Raw genomic sequence first — 14384 nt, 5'->3', positions numbered from 1 at the left:
GTAGCGGATGGAGGTAAGACATGTGGCATCATGACATGCATCAAGAGTGAGTCATAGACAGATGTGGAGGAGAGAATCCGGTAATTTTCCAAAATAAAACATAGTTCAGAATCAGATAATAAATAAAACGGAAATAATGTAAGTTATGTATTCTTTCTGTGCGGCCCGGTAACAATTGACCCACGGACCGGTGCTGGTCCATGCCCCGGGGTTTGGGGACCACTGCTCGATACTATAAATATCCATTTTTTTCCCTTTCTCAATTATGGAGCTTAAGTATGATGTCATTCATCTGGTGCTCCAAAACCTTCTTCTCTCAGGTCCTACAAAGAGGACAAAGTGTCCACAAGTTCGTTTTTTCTTTCTTTTTTGTTAAATAATTTAAAATATAATATCTGGATTGCAGTAAACTATTGTTTGAAATTATGGGATTTCACTAGATTTAAAACACACACACACACACACACACACACACACACACAAGAAAGATTCCAACAAACATCACTAAATTCATCCCTCCGATTTATTTGCATCGACTGTATTTTCACAAACAGACGTGATACAAAGGAAAAAGAGAAACAAAATGAAATACGATCCGTGCCGATCTTCACAGTCGTAATGTTCGAGATGCGCTATGACCGATGCTGTTCTCATTAACGATACGGAGGCGTGGAAAAAATGTGCCTCTCGTTTAATTCTTACATAAACACTATTTCATTTACAAAAAAAAAAACCTATGAAATAAAACACTGCAGCAACCAGAAGTAATAAAGGAGGGCGAAATGAAAATATACAATCCATTTATATTTTTTAAGTGGATTTTCGTCCTTAATACGCAATTGATTAACACACTCACGCACTCACAAACGCACACGCTTTGCATAAAGACACACACCGTTTATTCGCTTACGATCTGTAACGCTGCTGCTTTCTATTCAGCTTTATTCTTCAATCCATAAATCTTCACCTGAATCCTGCAAAATAAAGTTACAGAAACAAAATTAACACACACACGAACACACAATTAGCTTTCGGTGTAAGTCTTTTTCAGCTTCTTTCGCATATATAATTAAAGTGAATGTTTTTTCTATATTTCTTTTTTAAAGGTTTCAATTCCTCTGTGTTTTTAGAGACTGACGTATACAGACGTATATGAAAAAGGAAAAAAAAGTGTTTTAGTGAGGTATTGTTCCACCACAAGACACCAGCACAGCTTCAGTACATCTTTGCAACAAGCCTCTGGAACAGCAATGGAGCCACAAACACTTTTCCTCCACTGAATTGACTGAAGACTTAGATCATGATGATGATGATGATGATGATGTTGAGTGCTGTTTAAACTTCTAAAATCTCAAAATCAGGTGATTGGGTGACTGTATGTCCTTTTTTGAACATCACATTCAGTCATAGTATGCAGTTATAATAACCTCCACTCTTCTGGGAAGATGTTCCAATAGATTCTCAAGTGCGGTTGTGAAGATTTGGGTTCTGATGTAGTGTGAGGCAGCGTTCATCCCAAAAAATGTTCACCCCATGGTTAGGTGCGAACACCATGTTTTAAAAACTAACAAAGGATTAAATGAGCGTTCATGTCTTGAGGATGGAGGTGGAGTCATCCTGAGAGAGACCACACCATCGATCCTAAAACATTCACTACGGGTAGTCCTTGAAAATATTGCGAGTTAAGAAATGACCGGACTAATCAACGCGCTCTGTTTCAGTGTCTGGCCACGACCATAAAAAGAAGAGTGACAGAAGCTAAATTTGGGCTTTGAAACACCCAAAAACACAGAAAGAAAAAAAAATATCTGTGCTGTACCACCGAGGCGACTGTCGACCTCTGGCGAGAGTAATTAATCTCACAAGGCAGGAGATGTTACATCCCTCTCTCAGCGTCTCTTATCCGCTGCTACTATTCACAGTGCTTCACTTTTAAAAAAGGAGTGGCTACGGGATGACCCTGTAAATGTCCTTGAGTGGCCCAGCCAGATCTCTGTAGAGATCTGAAAACGGCTGTAGACTGACGCTCCCCGTCCGACCTGATCGAGCATGAGAGGTTCTGCGAAGAAGAATGAGAGAAACTGCCCAAAAATAGACTTGTGAAATTGGTGCCAAAGGTGCTTCAACAAAAATATTGAGCGAAGGATGTGAATATATGCGGGGGGGGTTTCCCGTTGTACAAATTTTTTGATAAATAAGCAAAGATTTCATCGAAAGTCTTCCGCGTTGTCGTTATAGGGTTTTGTTTGTAGAATTTTGAGGTTTGATTGAATTTGATCCATTCAGGAGAAAAAGTAGATACTTTCCGGATGCGCTGCATACGTGAGCCATGGTAGACTATTGAAGGCACTGCTTTTCCTTTTATTTTCTCTTCTCCTTCTGTCTTGTCATCTTCCGCATTATCTTTATTTTCTTGATCATCTTCCTCTTATTATGTTTGGAAAATTACATGAAAGCCACATTCTTCTTCCCCCCAGTTCGAACTCAACTCCGAAGAATAGAATCTTCATGGGGTTGGCAAATCTGAGAGGCTTTGACAGTCCAGTCAGTTTGTGCTTAATAAAATGATAAAATTACTTTAGGGGGTACGGAAGCATCACGTTAATTAGAGTGTCAAGTGCCACGGAGGAGGCGCCAGCTGTCACGCTGTAGCTCTGCCCCTGCTGTTTGACATCACACGTGTCACTACGGCAAATGCTGCTGAAGATAATATAATTGAAAGTGCAGTTTTAAGTCTTTGGCAAATAATGTGAAATGCTTAACCAAATTCTTCCCCTGTGGAAACCTTTTTGTTTTGTTTTTGCAAATATAGTTTCTGTTCTTCTATAAATGTGATGAAGTGAATTCTGTTTAACTACATCAATAGGTCTTTAAATGCTTAAAAGAACAAACAAACAGATGGTCTTTAGACTTACTTTTGCACTACATCTTTGAAGTAGCTTTGAACCAGTCCATAGTAATGATCAAACTGCACCTACGGGAGAGGAAACACAAAGAAGAATAAAAAATTTGAATATTTGTATATATTTATATAAAATATAAACGTGTGTTTCTTCGTGGCGTTATTTCTCTATACTCGGATATAAAAAAGGAATTAAGGAAAAAAATCAGCCGAAAAAAAACCATTTGTTTTACTGATGCGCTCGCTCTCGAATCGAGCACCGAAATCCGTCATGATGCGCACATCCGGCAATTAAAACCGTCCGTGTGGAAACATGGCAAAAGTTCCCGATTGGTGTCCTGATTTACGGAATTTTAAACATAATTGATTTCAAACATTTACAAGAATATTTTCAGTTAGGTTTCACTTTTAATAAACATACATTTGCATAAATCATCCGTATTTGTCCGTGCCAGTGTTGATTAGAGTATTAAAAACGTGAAAAGTATTTATTGAAGGTACATTTAAAACAGATAAAAATGTGCGATTGAGTTGCGATTAATGTGATTAAATCTTATGATTAATCGCAATTAAATATTTGAATCGATTGACAAGACATCATTTATATGTAACAGAAGAACGCTGATATGCACTATATGGATAAAAGTATTGGGACGCCCGAGTCGTCCCCCCCGAACTGTTACCACGAATCTGTCAGCGTTACAAATACATTTTGCCCTCATTTGAACTAGGAGACCAAAACCTGTTCCAGCAGGACAGCTAAATAAAGATTATGCTTTACCTGGGTTGGAACAGTGGAAGATCTTGAGCGACTTGCAATAGAGCTCTTAACCTTATTAAACACCATTGGGGTGAATTGGAACACACCCCAGGCTTCTTATTTAACCTTTTTAATGCCCTAGTGGCTGAATGAGACCAAATCTGTACACGGGAACTAAAATAGGAACTAAATGTGGAAAGGGGTGTTATGAGCCTTAGCATCAGGTGTCCACAAAACTTTCAGGCATAACAGTTCAAATAAGAATGTGGACCCTAAGACCAGCGCTTAAAACTGTTAAAGGCGACTATAATGGGGAAAAAAGCACAATGCGTCGTTCCTTAACACATGAACGCATTAACATATCATGTAACTGTAATACGTTAAAAACGTGTTGGAGGCATTTGCTAGAATTGCACGTCCAATCAAATTGCCTCGCGCCAACATGATTTGGACTATTTTCTTATAACAACATGCTTTGTCTTTTTTTGTGCTCAGTCTTACCTTGTATTTTTTATAGAGGACTGGGCAGGTGAACGCTGCGACGTCACCTGCAAAAGAAAAGAGAAATCAATGATCACAGGTCTAAATAACCAGTTTCTTGGGGGGGAAACAAAAACAACAACAAACCTATGAACACTGAATGTTCCCTGTTTCTCAACCCTCAACTGCTTGCTGCCTCTTTCTCTGTCCTTTCTTGGAGTCAACAAAGCCACTGATAACCTTGGTGTCATAACATTTACCTCTTTGTCCATTCCGTTAGAAGTCTAAAGATGAGTATGAGTCAGAACTATTTCCTTTCCCATCATACAGTTGATGCCGTATAGAAAAAAAAGTTTGTGGACACCTGACCATAAGATTGGTATGTCCTTTTTGAACATCTCAATCCACTTTTAGTCCACATATGCTGTTTGAATGACCTTCACTCTTCTGGAAAGATGTTCCAGTAGATTTTATTGTGGTTGGAAAGATTTCAGCTTATTCAGCCACAAGGTTGTGTTGGTAAAGTCAGGTACTGATGTTCAGTGAGGTGATTACCGTAATTTCCGGACTATTAAACGCACCCAAATATAAGCTGCACCCACTGAATTTGACAAAGATTTTTATTTTGAACATAAATACGCCGCACCTGTCTATAAGCCGCAGGTGTCTACACTGAAACTAATGAACTTTACACAGGCTTTAATGAAAGACAGTGTCTGTAACACGGCTTGTACCTAAACAGTAGCCTACCAAGAAACTCATCGTTCACTGTCTTCCTCCTTACTTTCACAACTATTTCTCTCGGGAGTTTATCTTTTGGCATCGTCGTGCGTTTAATAATCACCATCGGTGAAGTTTTTCTCCCGATGCCGTGCAGCTCAGAACACAGGTGAAGTGTGTTTTCATGCCCGGTTGTTTTCAGCGTGACGAATGATTCGCATTTCCTGTATATCCTGGAACATCATCCATATTTAAGATGTGGTGCGGCCCGATTCAGTGGGAGCGCATCTGATTTAATATAAAGAGTTTCATTGGTTCACCTGAACCCGTTCTGCAATTTCATTGGTCAAATGTTATGGGGCTTAGGTTTTTGGCATGAAGTTTGTGAAACCAGGAAAAACCCAGGAAAAATCCATAAATTAGCCTTCATTGTTTAAGCCGCTGGGTTCAAAGCGTGGGAACAAGTAGCGGCTTATAGTCTGAAAAATACGGTAATCTTATTCACGTTACTTGTGTTCTTTTAAACATTAGAAGACAAATTGATGGCAATTGTAAGTCATTTCTAAACATACATCTGTGCAGATTAGGGTTAAGAGCCTTGTTTTAGGGCTTATAGTGGCATCTTGGTAATTCTGGGGTTTGAACTCATGATCTTCCGTGTCAGATGAACAGGCACCGTTAATGATGATTACAGTTTTCTGGTTCCATTTTTACATTGTTCCTAGCAAAATACTGCTCATTTCTGCTTTAATATGAGTAATCTTGGGTCAACGGTGCTGAAAATAGCTTTCTGAGGCTTTTGGGATTTGACACGAAAAAAGAAAACAAAAAAAAAAACCCTCCTTTACAGCAAGTCTTAAATATGCAAGCTTGATTGTACGAGTGTAAACACTCCAAGACATCGAATGCGACGGGACTCTAAAGAGCTTAAAATGTAAGTAGCGGTAATTTGTGCTTAACGCAGGATGACCCAGCCAGCCACAGGTGTAATCTGAGCTGAGCACTCGGGTGGCCGTGAGACGAATTTCGAATAACTTGCAGTTTATTAAGCTTTATGCCAGATGAAGCCTTACTGATTGGAAGCACTAGCAAGAGGCTTAACAGTGACACAATGGCAACAGAAAGCTTAGAGGTTCTATTAAAGCGGGGGCTTCGGGGTTCAGGGGTAAAATTGTGACGCTGAAATTCAGCCGCTATTCTTGATCATGTATACGTGCATTCAATTACTCAAAAGGCATTACTGCGAGTGCCGTCGTAAATCCAAGAGAAGGACTACGATCCGAAGCATGAGGGACCCTTTGTGAAAGAGACAGTAAAGGATTTATGGTTATCAATAGATCCAAAGTGGAGTCTGCCAGAGGCAGGATGCAAACCATGCCAGAAACTTGCTGGCGAGCAAGAGAGTTTAACTCCATCAATGGCAGCACTGAGGTCTAAAAGAGGAAGAATATTGAGGGTACCCGAGTCGACTGACATGAGAAGAGCATTAGCGGCTCTTACAAGAGCTGTCTCAGTGCTGTGCAGTGAAAAGAAACCAGACTGGAAAAGCTCAAAGGGGCTGCTGTAGCAAGGTCAGTCTTTACGGCTGTATAGCTGAGAGGCTACGAGCCTTTTTTCTTTCCGTTTCAACAGAAAAACGTGGAGATTAGAAACAAGCCCACTGTTTGAGAGATAAAAGTGGATCAAAGCCAGGGGCGTCACTTTCAGAACCGATCCCAAATTCCACCATTTTTCTACATGATATAGCATTCAGATTTCAGAGATTCTGATTCGTACACGAGGCTTTCTTTGTGAAGAAATAAGAGCAATGCAATGACTTTTGCGGTTCAGTGGGCCAACGTTATCGACATGTTTCCTAATTAAAGTGGGAACTGTGCTTCACATTTGATCAGTGGTGTGTTTGCGTATTATGCTCGGAATCTTTCCTATGAGAAAACAAACTCCCCTTCGGACGCTGCTGAGATGAAGACTTACCGATGATGAGAAGGGTGAGGCCGTTAAAGAATGATCCGACGTAGGTCAGAACCCACAGCTGCAATGCAAACTGTTTAACACACAGATACAACAGCATTATCATCATCATCATCATCATCATCATCAACTTTATCTTTATTATTAGAGCAATACCTTCAGAGAGTCAACCAAATCCTCCACCAGGAAGAGATGCATCAGCCGATGAACAGTGGCATTGATTTGCTTCAGCAGCATGTCACTGTGTTTGTAAAATACATCAGCTGGTAGAGTAACGTCCCGCTCCAGATAAAATCTACACACACACACACACACACACACACACACACACACACACACGTCAGCATCTATCTGCTTTATAGCTGTAAATAATCTTTCCAGGTTGCCAGGGTGTAAGTGCATGTTTCTCACTCAAACGGGTGTGTGGTTTGGCTCTTCTGAAAAGCATCTGTGATTCCTCGGTAGATCCGGAAGCAGATGGTGACTGACAGCAGAGCCAAAGCGATGTAGGAAGATACACTGATGATGCTGAACAGACTCAGAGAGATCAATAGGGACAGCGTCGCTCCGAACACATACGCTGTCTTCTGTACGTTGTGCCAGTACAGCAGATCCCACACTGATACACACACACACACACACACACACACACACACACACACACACACACACACACACACACTTTTTTACAATGTGGCACAGCAGATCTTTTACTGAAACACCTAAGCCAACATTCTACCTGGTGCTTAACTATGAGGATGACTGCCCACATCCTGGATACATCCCAAAAGGTTCTCTTGTCAGTCCGTCTGTCTGTTTGTTAGAGGTCTACTTTACCTTTACTCATATGGAATGTATTTGCTGATAACCGATTGGTTAAGTTTAGTATCGGTTTACAACCGTTTTTTAAAATTGATACTGGATAAATATTTTCAAAAATAAAAATGAATAAAAGGTCATTTCAATGCTCTGGCCTTTTTGAAGGAATTTTAGTTGGCCATTTTAAGTAGGACAGGATTTATGTGAAACGGTAACACAGTGTAAGATTCCATTTGAAACATCAACTGAAGGTAATAAATGCTTAAAGTGGTTTTAATTAAGTTCATTTTGATTTCATCTCTTCACTTGAGTTGACACGAATGAGGCAGCACGCAGTCTTGCGAGTCAAAACAAACAGCACGTGGCACCAGCGATTCGCCTCTAGAGGCCGCTCTCGTACTGTATAATGACAGCGAATCTTCTCGGGTGCTCTAGCGCAGACGTGACCTGGAAAAACTATCGGTATGGATTTTTTGCAGATGGCTGATAGTTCCGGCCATCAACGGTTGGTGCGGATTAATTGCACTAATTAAAGCATTTGTTGATTTCTACTATCTGTCTTTGTATGTATGCATCTGTCTCTCAGATGCACTCTTTACCCTTTCTAAGCTGGGTCTTAAACTGCATCACAGTTACCTTGTACCTAAACCAGTCATTATGCACTGATCAACAAGGCCTTTTAGGTCTAAATAAGTCGTATGTTGGATTAAAACTAATTAAAACAGTTGTTTCAACATTTATTACATAAAAATTAAACCAATAAAAAAATAATTTCCCTCTTTCGTATTGTATTACTTGTTACTGTATAGCTGCAAAATATTTTTTTTTTACTAACCAGACTCACTTTTTCAGTTTCTTGAAAAACTATGACTTAATAAAGGGTCAATTCAAAGTGGGCACATAAGCTGCAGCTTTTTTAATGCATTATTTTAACATAAGATGCATCGCAACAGTCAGCTCTCTAGTTCGGTAATCAGGGTACTAATCAAGAAAATCAGACATTTTAAGGCCTGTTTCGATCACAGAACCTTTTTAGCGCACTGGAACGTTTAAGTCTCTTAAAAACATCCCAGAATCCACAGAGCATCAATGCTTATGATTTTCCCCTTCTAGAAATGATATCTAAAGCTGTGAGTTTGAAGTAGATGGAAGTCGCTTGTTATGGTTGTTGTCGCTCTCAATAGATTATATTATAGTTACATATTATATATATAGTTCTTTTTATAACTATTATTATTTATTTTGCTCAAAGTGCTATGACAGAAACGTGTGATTACGCTAAAAGGTTTATATGGCACTGTGTCAGCTGGGGCGTTGTCAAGCACCGGGTTGCAAATAGTGGGCGGAGCTGGCAGAAATGAGTGGTAAGGATCACACACCTGTGTGTGGTTTTACGAACACGTGTTCTCTGTTGCAGTGGGTAGCAGAGAGGATAAAATGAGACAGGTGGAAGCTGAGGAAAAGAGCCAGACAGGAAGAGCTCTGTGTGGGTGTGTGTGTGTATTAATAAAAAATAACGCTGAAAAGTGAAACTGAAGGGACTGTGGCAAATGAAACCAGCAGTCACCTGCCTCCGTTTCCTTCTCTCCACACTGGTACAAAAACCTGGGAGAAGTTATAGGAGGCGGGCGACTGGTTTCAACCAACACTTGGTTCTATTTGCCGCAGTCAGTTTCACATATCAGAGTCTTGCTTGAACACGCTGCCACAGGCACACAAACAAATGTGTTATGTTCTGCTTTTTGCAGTGTATGACAAACTTGAAGTTTCTCCAGCGTGTTGCTGATGCCAGTGGTGTCGTTTTGCAACTCGTGTAACCGGAAATAAAGACATAACTGATCCACAGTGAAGTAAGCCAGGTCCCAGTGCCCCAACTTGCTTACTAGATATACCGATTCATGAGACAACAAGCTGGAGAGCTGATTGAGACGCACACAAATGTTTAAATCCAAATGAAAGCTTATTGTGTGTTGACCAGCTTCATCTTTGGCTTCATACACGAGTTAAATGCAAACATAAAAATCTACTTTCCATATGCACTTAACATTACATCATGATTAGTGCACTCAGGACTTCTCTGTCTCTCTCTCTTTTTATGTTTTGTTTCAGTGATGTTGCATTTACAGTTTGCCCAATCTTTTTTTTGACAGTTATATATGTACACACAAGCATTTACGGGCATGAACTGTATTGGATGCAAAGTTGGAGTTGAGCCACTAGATAGCAGCACAAACCAAATATCTGCAGGCAAAGACAGAAGAGTTTTTTGTTGTTGTTTTTGTTGTTTTTTAGAAAAATCCTCCAACCAAGAGATCTGGGGTATCGGTTACAACAGTTTTTATGATGGAAGGTTACATTTCTTACCCTCCAGGCAGGTCGAATGCAGATCCTTTTACAAAGCGTAGCTACGGGGTGAGCTTTGAACAAAAACAAAAACGCATTTTTGATACGCTTCGTCGAACCCTTTTAACCTCCTGCTCAACAAGGTCACAAGTTGGTGAGAAAATCAAATATAGAGGAGAGAATGCCAGTGAAAAACAACTTGTTCAAACTAGGAGGCTTTATAAAAAAATAATAAAAATGCAATTACCAACATCCCAATGCAGAAAAATACTACATCATATTATATTCGCAATATAAAAAATAAAATCAACTTACGCTACTCGTTAACAAGTTACGATATCTAGGGGTGTTAACTGAAAACCTTCTCATTATATAGTAATTGAGGTCTAAAGGTATGAGAAAAATCTTTATACAAAATGTTGACTAACCGCTTTTTATAAGTGGTAACTGTAATATCTTGTAATGCTTCTTGTTATATGATTAGAATGAACGTATATGTACATAAAACACACACACACACACACACACAAAGATGAAATAACATTCTATAAAACACTCCTATCACAGAGTAACGTTTATAAACTGTTTATAAATAAAACGTAAATGTTGTGGATCCACTGCGACCCACACTTCAACCGAGTGCGGATTAAACATGATCTATGCTGAAATGTATAAACTAGTGTTCCTTGAAAATCTAATTTGACACGCCTCCTGTATATTGTAGTACTCAAGTTATATGATGTAACCTCTTTCAACGAAGCCCTACTAGTAAAATTAGAAATTTGTCTATAGAGGGATGCGGTGTCCAGTAGAAGCTAAAGAATGTCAGAAGAACCAATGGGAAACGTGTTAAATAAATAGGAAATACGAGCAAAATCGGACGTCCATTTGTGTCATTCGGAAAACCGAGCAGCAGAGTTGTGGGATTTGAACTCATGACCTTTTGATTCAAAAGACTTCAGACTTAACCACCTCTATTTAATGCCATATGTACAATGGCATTCTGGTGAATTCTCTATGCAGCCTATGGCATAAAATACAGACATATGAGTACTAGTCTGCTAAAGCATGTGCAGAGGATGACACTCCTGGGCCCCTGAGCAAGGCCCTTAACCCGTCCTTTGGGGTTAAGGGCCTTGCCCTCTAACCCCAGCTTCTGAGCAATCTAGGATATGCGAAGAACAAATTGTACGTATGTGAAAACGTATGCAGATGTAGTCTGCAGGCAACGTTTGCATCGTGGCATGTGTACAAGTGTGTGTAGGCGATATGGAGGTTCCTCTCATGGTGTCTATTATATGTTTGGCACATATGGTGTAAATAATATATATGTAGCTTTACTCTGATTCGTTTCCTCACTTCCTGGATGACGAACGCACGTGAGAGTGACGTTCATCAGTGAACGAATTGACCTCATCAGTGATTTTTCACACGATTGTTCAATTTGATGAAACAGGATAAGGGATGGTTTTCTTTTTTTCTGGGATTTGGATTAGGTTTGTGGAAGGTTCCAAATTTTATGGGGGGGTGACTGTTTCAAGTAACAGGTTTGTTTCAATCAATATGAACTAAAGTGTTTTAATTTGGGAATTAGTGTGAACTAATATGATTTTGGAGGGTTTTTAATGGTCATATTTTAAGGAAGTCGTGGTGAAAATGTTGGTTTCTAAGTTCTGGGTTTTTAAGTTGCTGATCTGAACTTTGCATATGGGTTTCTGTGGATGACACTTTACTTATATTTATTAATAGACATACATTATATCTATATATTTATATATAAACATTTTTTACTTTTCATACAGAGTTGTAAATGTAATTTGATATCAGAGGAAACAAATGTACCCCAATAGTGAAATGGAATCTTCCAGACAGCAAGGTGCCCTTTAGCTTAGAGACAGCTGCCTGGAGACCCGGATGAGAAAGAAGCCTGTGATTGGTCGGTTGGTCTACAGGACTAATTGTAGAACTTATTGTTTTTGAATTGTCATTTCTGTAATTGTTGATTAAAAAACTTCACCGTTAATGTGAAGTGTAAATATTATGTTCACGGTTTCTACTCACACTGAGATGATAGTGCTTCAGCTTCCGCAGGTGCTTTCTCTTCTTCAGGTTGAGAGCTCGTGCTGTTTTCTATCTCCATGAGCTGATCTTCTGATTTTCGGTGTCTTTCAATGGCATCTTTCGCGCCTCCGGCTAAGTCCAAAATATCATCTATGTCGAAGTTACTACACTGGGAGAAATGTGACACCTCCGCCGTGAGCTCTTTGGGGGCGAGGTTCTCATCTGCCTGCTGCAGGTTCTTCAGGTCGTCTGTAGTGGAGCTGATCTGATTATCCATAGCGCAAAGAGCTGGTACAAGTAATGGCAAGTTTAGTTAAAGATCTTCAGTGAAAATGGCCGTTTCATAGTTTCTTGAACATTTAGCGAAAACTCACCGAGCCGGGACTAAGAAAAGCCGGAAGTTACTCAACTTTCAAAGTGAGAACGTAACAACAAGGGGCGGGGCTTAATGTTCCGTGTTTTACCCAAGGGGGCGTGGTTAGCATACAACGGCGTACATGCGTGAGGTATACCAGGGGCACTACACGGTTTTTGTTTTGTTTTGCTATGGAAAAATAATTATTTATAATATTATTATTAATAATAATAAATCATTTATATTTTAAAGAGGGGTTTAATGTTCCAGTCCTTCTCAAGGGGGCGTGGTTTAGTGTTCAATGGTATACATGCATGGGGTATACCAGGGGCACTACAACTTATTTCAGCTATAGAAAAGTCACTGATAATAATAATAATAATAATAATAATAATAATATTACGTAAGTCATAATTAAAAGAGAGAATTAATGTTCCAGTCTTACTGAAGGGGGCGTGGTTAAGTGTTCAAAGGCTTACATGCATGAGGTATACCAGGGGCACTACACGTTTTTTTTTTTGGTTTTGAAAAGTCATCATTATTATTAATATTATTAATAATAATAATAATAATAATAATAATAATAATAATAATAAATCATTTAGATTTTAAAGAGGATATTAATATTCCAATCTTACTCAAGGGGGCGTGGTTAAGTGTTCAACTGCATACATAATAATAATAATAATAATAATAATAATAATAATAATTTAAAGAGGGAGGTATACCAGCTTTTTAGCTATAGAAATGTAATTTTTTTTAGCCATAGAAAAACTAGTAAATACTACCACTAATAATAATTAAGTACTACTACTAATAATAAAAAATAATAATAATGGGCTCCATTTTTACTCAAGGGGGCGTGGCTAACTGTTCGATAGTTTGTGTGAGGTATACAGGGGCTTCTACAGCTAAAACATTGTTCATCTAAAGACCACGAAAATCACATTTAGGCGACAACTTTTCAATCATAACATTAAAAGTTTACCTTTAAGTACTGTATCCAGGCTTGTATTATTATTTAGTTGAGACCGAGTGCGTCTACACTACAGTCTGGATGCCTACTGGTACTTCTTAGCAGAAAAGTGGTGAAAATTTTGTGGTCACACAACGTCAACGTGGTTTAGGTTGTGTATGACGAAGGCTGAAGGGTCCCTCACTTTATAAAGTGTTTGAAAAAGGTGTCTGTTTGGGTCGTTGCTATGGTAACGGGAAAGAAGGGGGAAGAGAAGAAATATACAAGAAAAAATAAGACAGGATTCTTAAAATGAACAAGTAATTTGTTTCCTTTTTTTTTTTTTAGAGATATTCACATTTTATTGCTAAAACTGCATCCAAAAATATCTGTGACATCTAAATCTAAATTTAGTGCATTTCATTGCCATATTACATCAAAATATAAATAAATAAAAAATATAAATACATTTGTCTGTTTAATTTGTCTGTTTTGTGTCTGTTTAATCTCATTTTTATTCAATTGTAATTCATCATGTGGTTTCAGTTTTAGATAAAAGTAGATATACTGGAGTTGCTAGTCGATATCTAGCCTTTACTTCTGCAATCCAAGCGTCACGTTGTGTTTCGTTTTTCAGAAACTTTCATTTCCGACAGGAAGTTACTTGCTGGTCTGAGAGAGCATAAACAACATGTATCGATATCAGTATAACAATATCACTGTGTATCAGCCGTCTCTCTCACCAACGGTTTAAATGTTAGCGTTAGCTACCCGGAAAAGTCCTCAGACCAAAGACATAATTTCCTCACATGAAGGAATTGGTGTTAAAATGGATTAAATGAATGAATGAATAATTATAATAATAATATTAATAATAGTAAATAAGATAAGATATCTGTTCCATTCATACTCAAGTAGGAAGTGTGACTAATTGTTCAATGGCATAGTTGTGAGAGGCATTCCAGGGGCTTCTATAACTAAAATATTTTTTAGCTATGAAAAGTAATAATAATAATAA

General features: G+C 38.6%; 1 protein-coding gene across 2 annotated transcripts; it reads right to left on the bottom strand.

The window, feature by feature from the left end:
- Positions 1-505: 505 nt before the first annotated feature.
- On the bottom strand, positions 506-13563 carry rtn4a (reticulon 4a). 2 transcript variants are annotated; one of them, XM_046854717.1, is made up of 8 exons: positions 13400-13563; positions 12057-12344; positions 7245-7452; positions 6990-7128; positions 6837-6906; positions 4164-4210; positions 2916-2974; positions 506-974 (listed from the first exon to the last, which is right to left on the bottom strand). In XM_046854717.1, the coding sequence occupies exons 2-8, from the start codon at positions 12331-12333 to the stop codon at positions 932-934; spliced, it is 843 nt and encodes a 280-aa protein (XP_046710673.1). In that variant the 5' UTR covers positions 12334-12344; positions 13400-13563; the 3' UTR covers positions 506-931. The 2 variants fall into 2 exon arrangements, with proteins under 2 accessions (XP_046710673.1, XP_046710680.1); XM_046854724.1 differs by lacking the exon at positions 13400-13563 and adding an exon at positions 12431-12508.
- Positions 13564-14384: the final 821 nt, after the last annotated feature.

Source organism: Silurus meridionalis, chromosome 1, assembly GCF_014805685.1.
Source record: "Silurus meridionalis isolate SWU-2019-XX chromosome 1, ASM1480568v1, whole genome shotgun sequence".
In the NCBI taxonomy this organism is placed as follows: Eukaryota; Metazoa; Chordata; class Actinopteri; order Siluriformes; family Siluridae; genus Silurus; species Silurus meridionalis.
The sequence above is the reverse complement of the archived record's forward strand: the minus strand, read 5'-3'. Positions and strand labels throughout refer to the sequence as shown.

Bases quoted from the DNA above. Each gene is read 5' to 3' on its own strand.
- rtn4a (XM_046854717.1), bottom strand. From the start codon at position 12,333: ATGGATAATCAGATCAGCTCCACTACAGACGACCTGAAGAACCTGCAG. The intron at 6,907-6,989 runs GTATTGCTCTAA...TGTGTTAAACAG, and splicing joins ATTTGGTTGACTCTCTGAAG to TTTGCATTGCAGCTGTGGGT. The intron at 4,211-6,836 runs GTAAGTCTTCAT...TTTCTTTTGCAG, and splicing joins CCTCACCCTTCTCATCATCG to GTGACGTCGCAGCGTTCACC.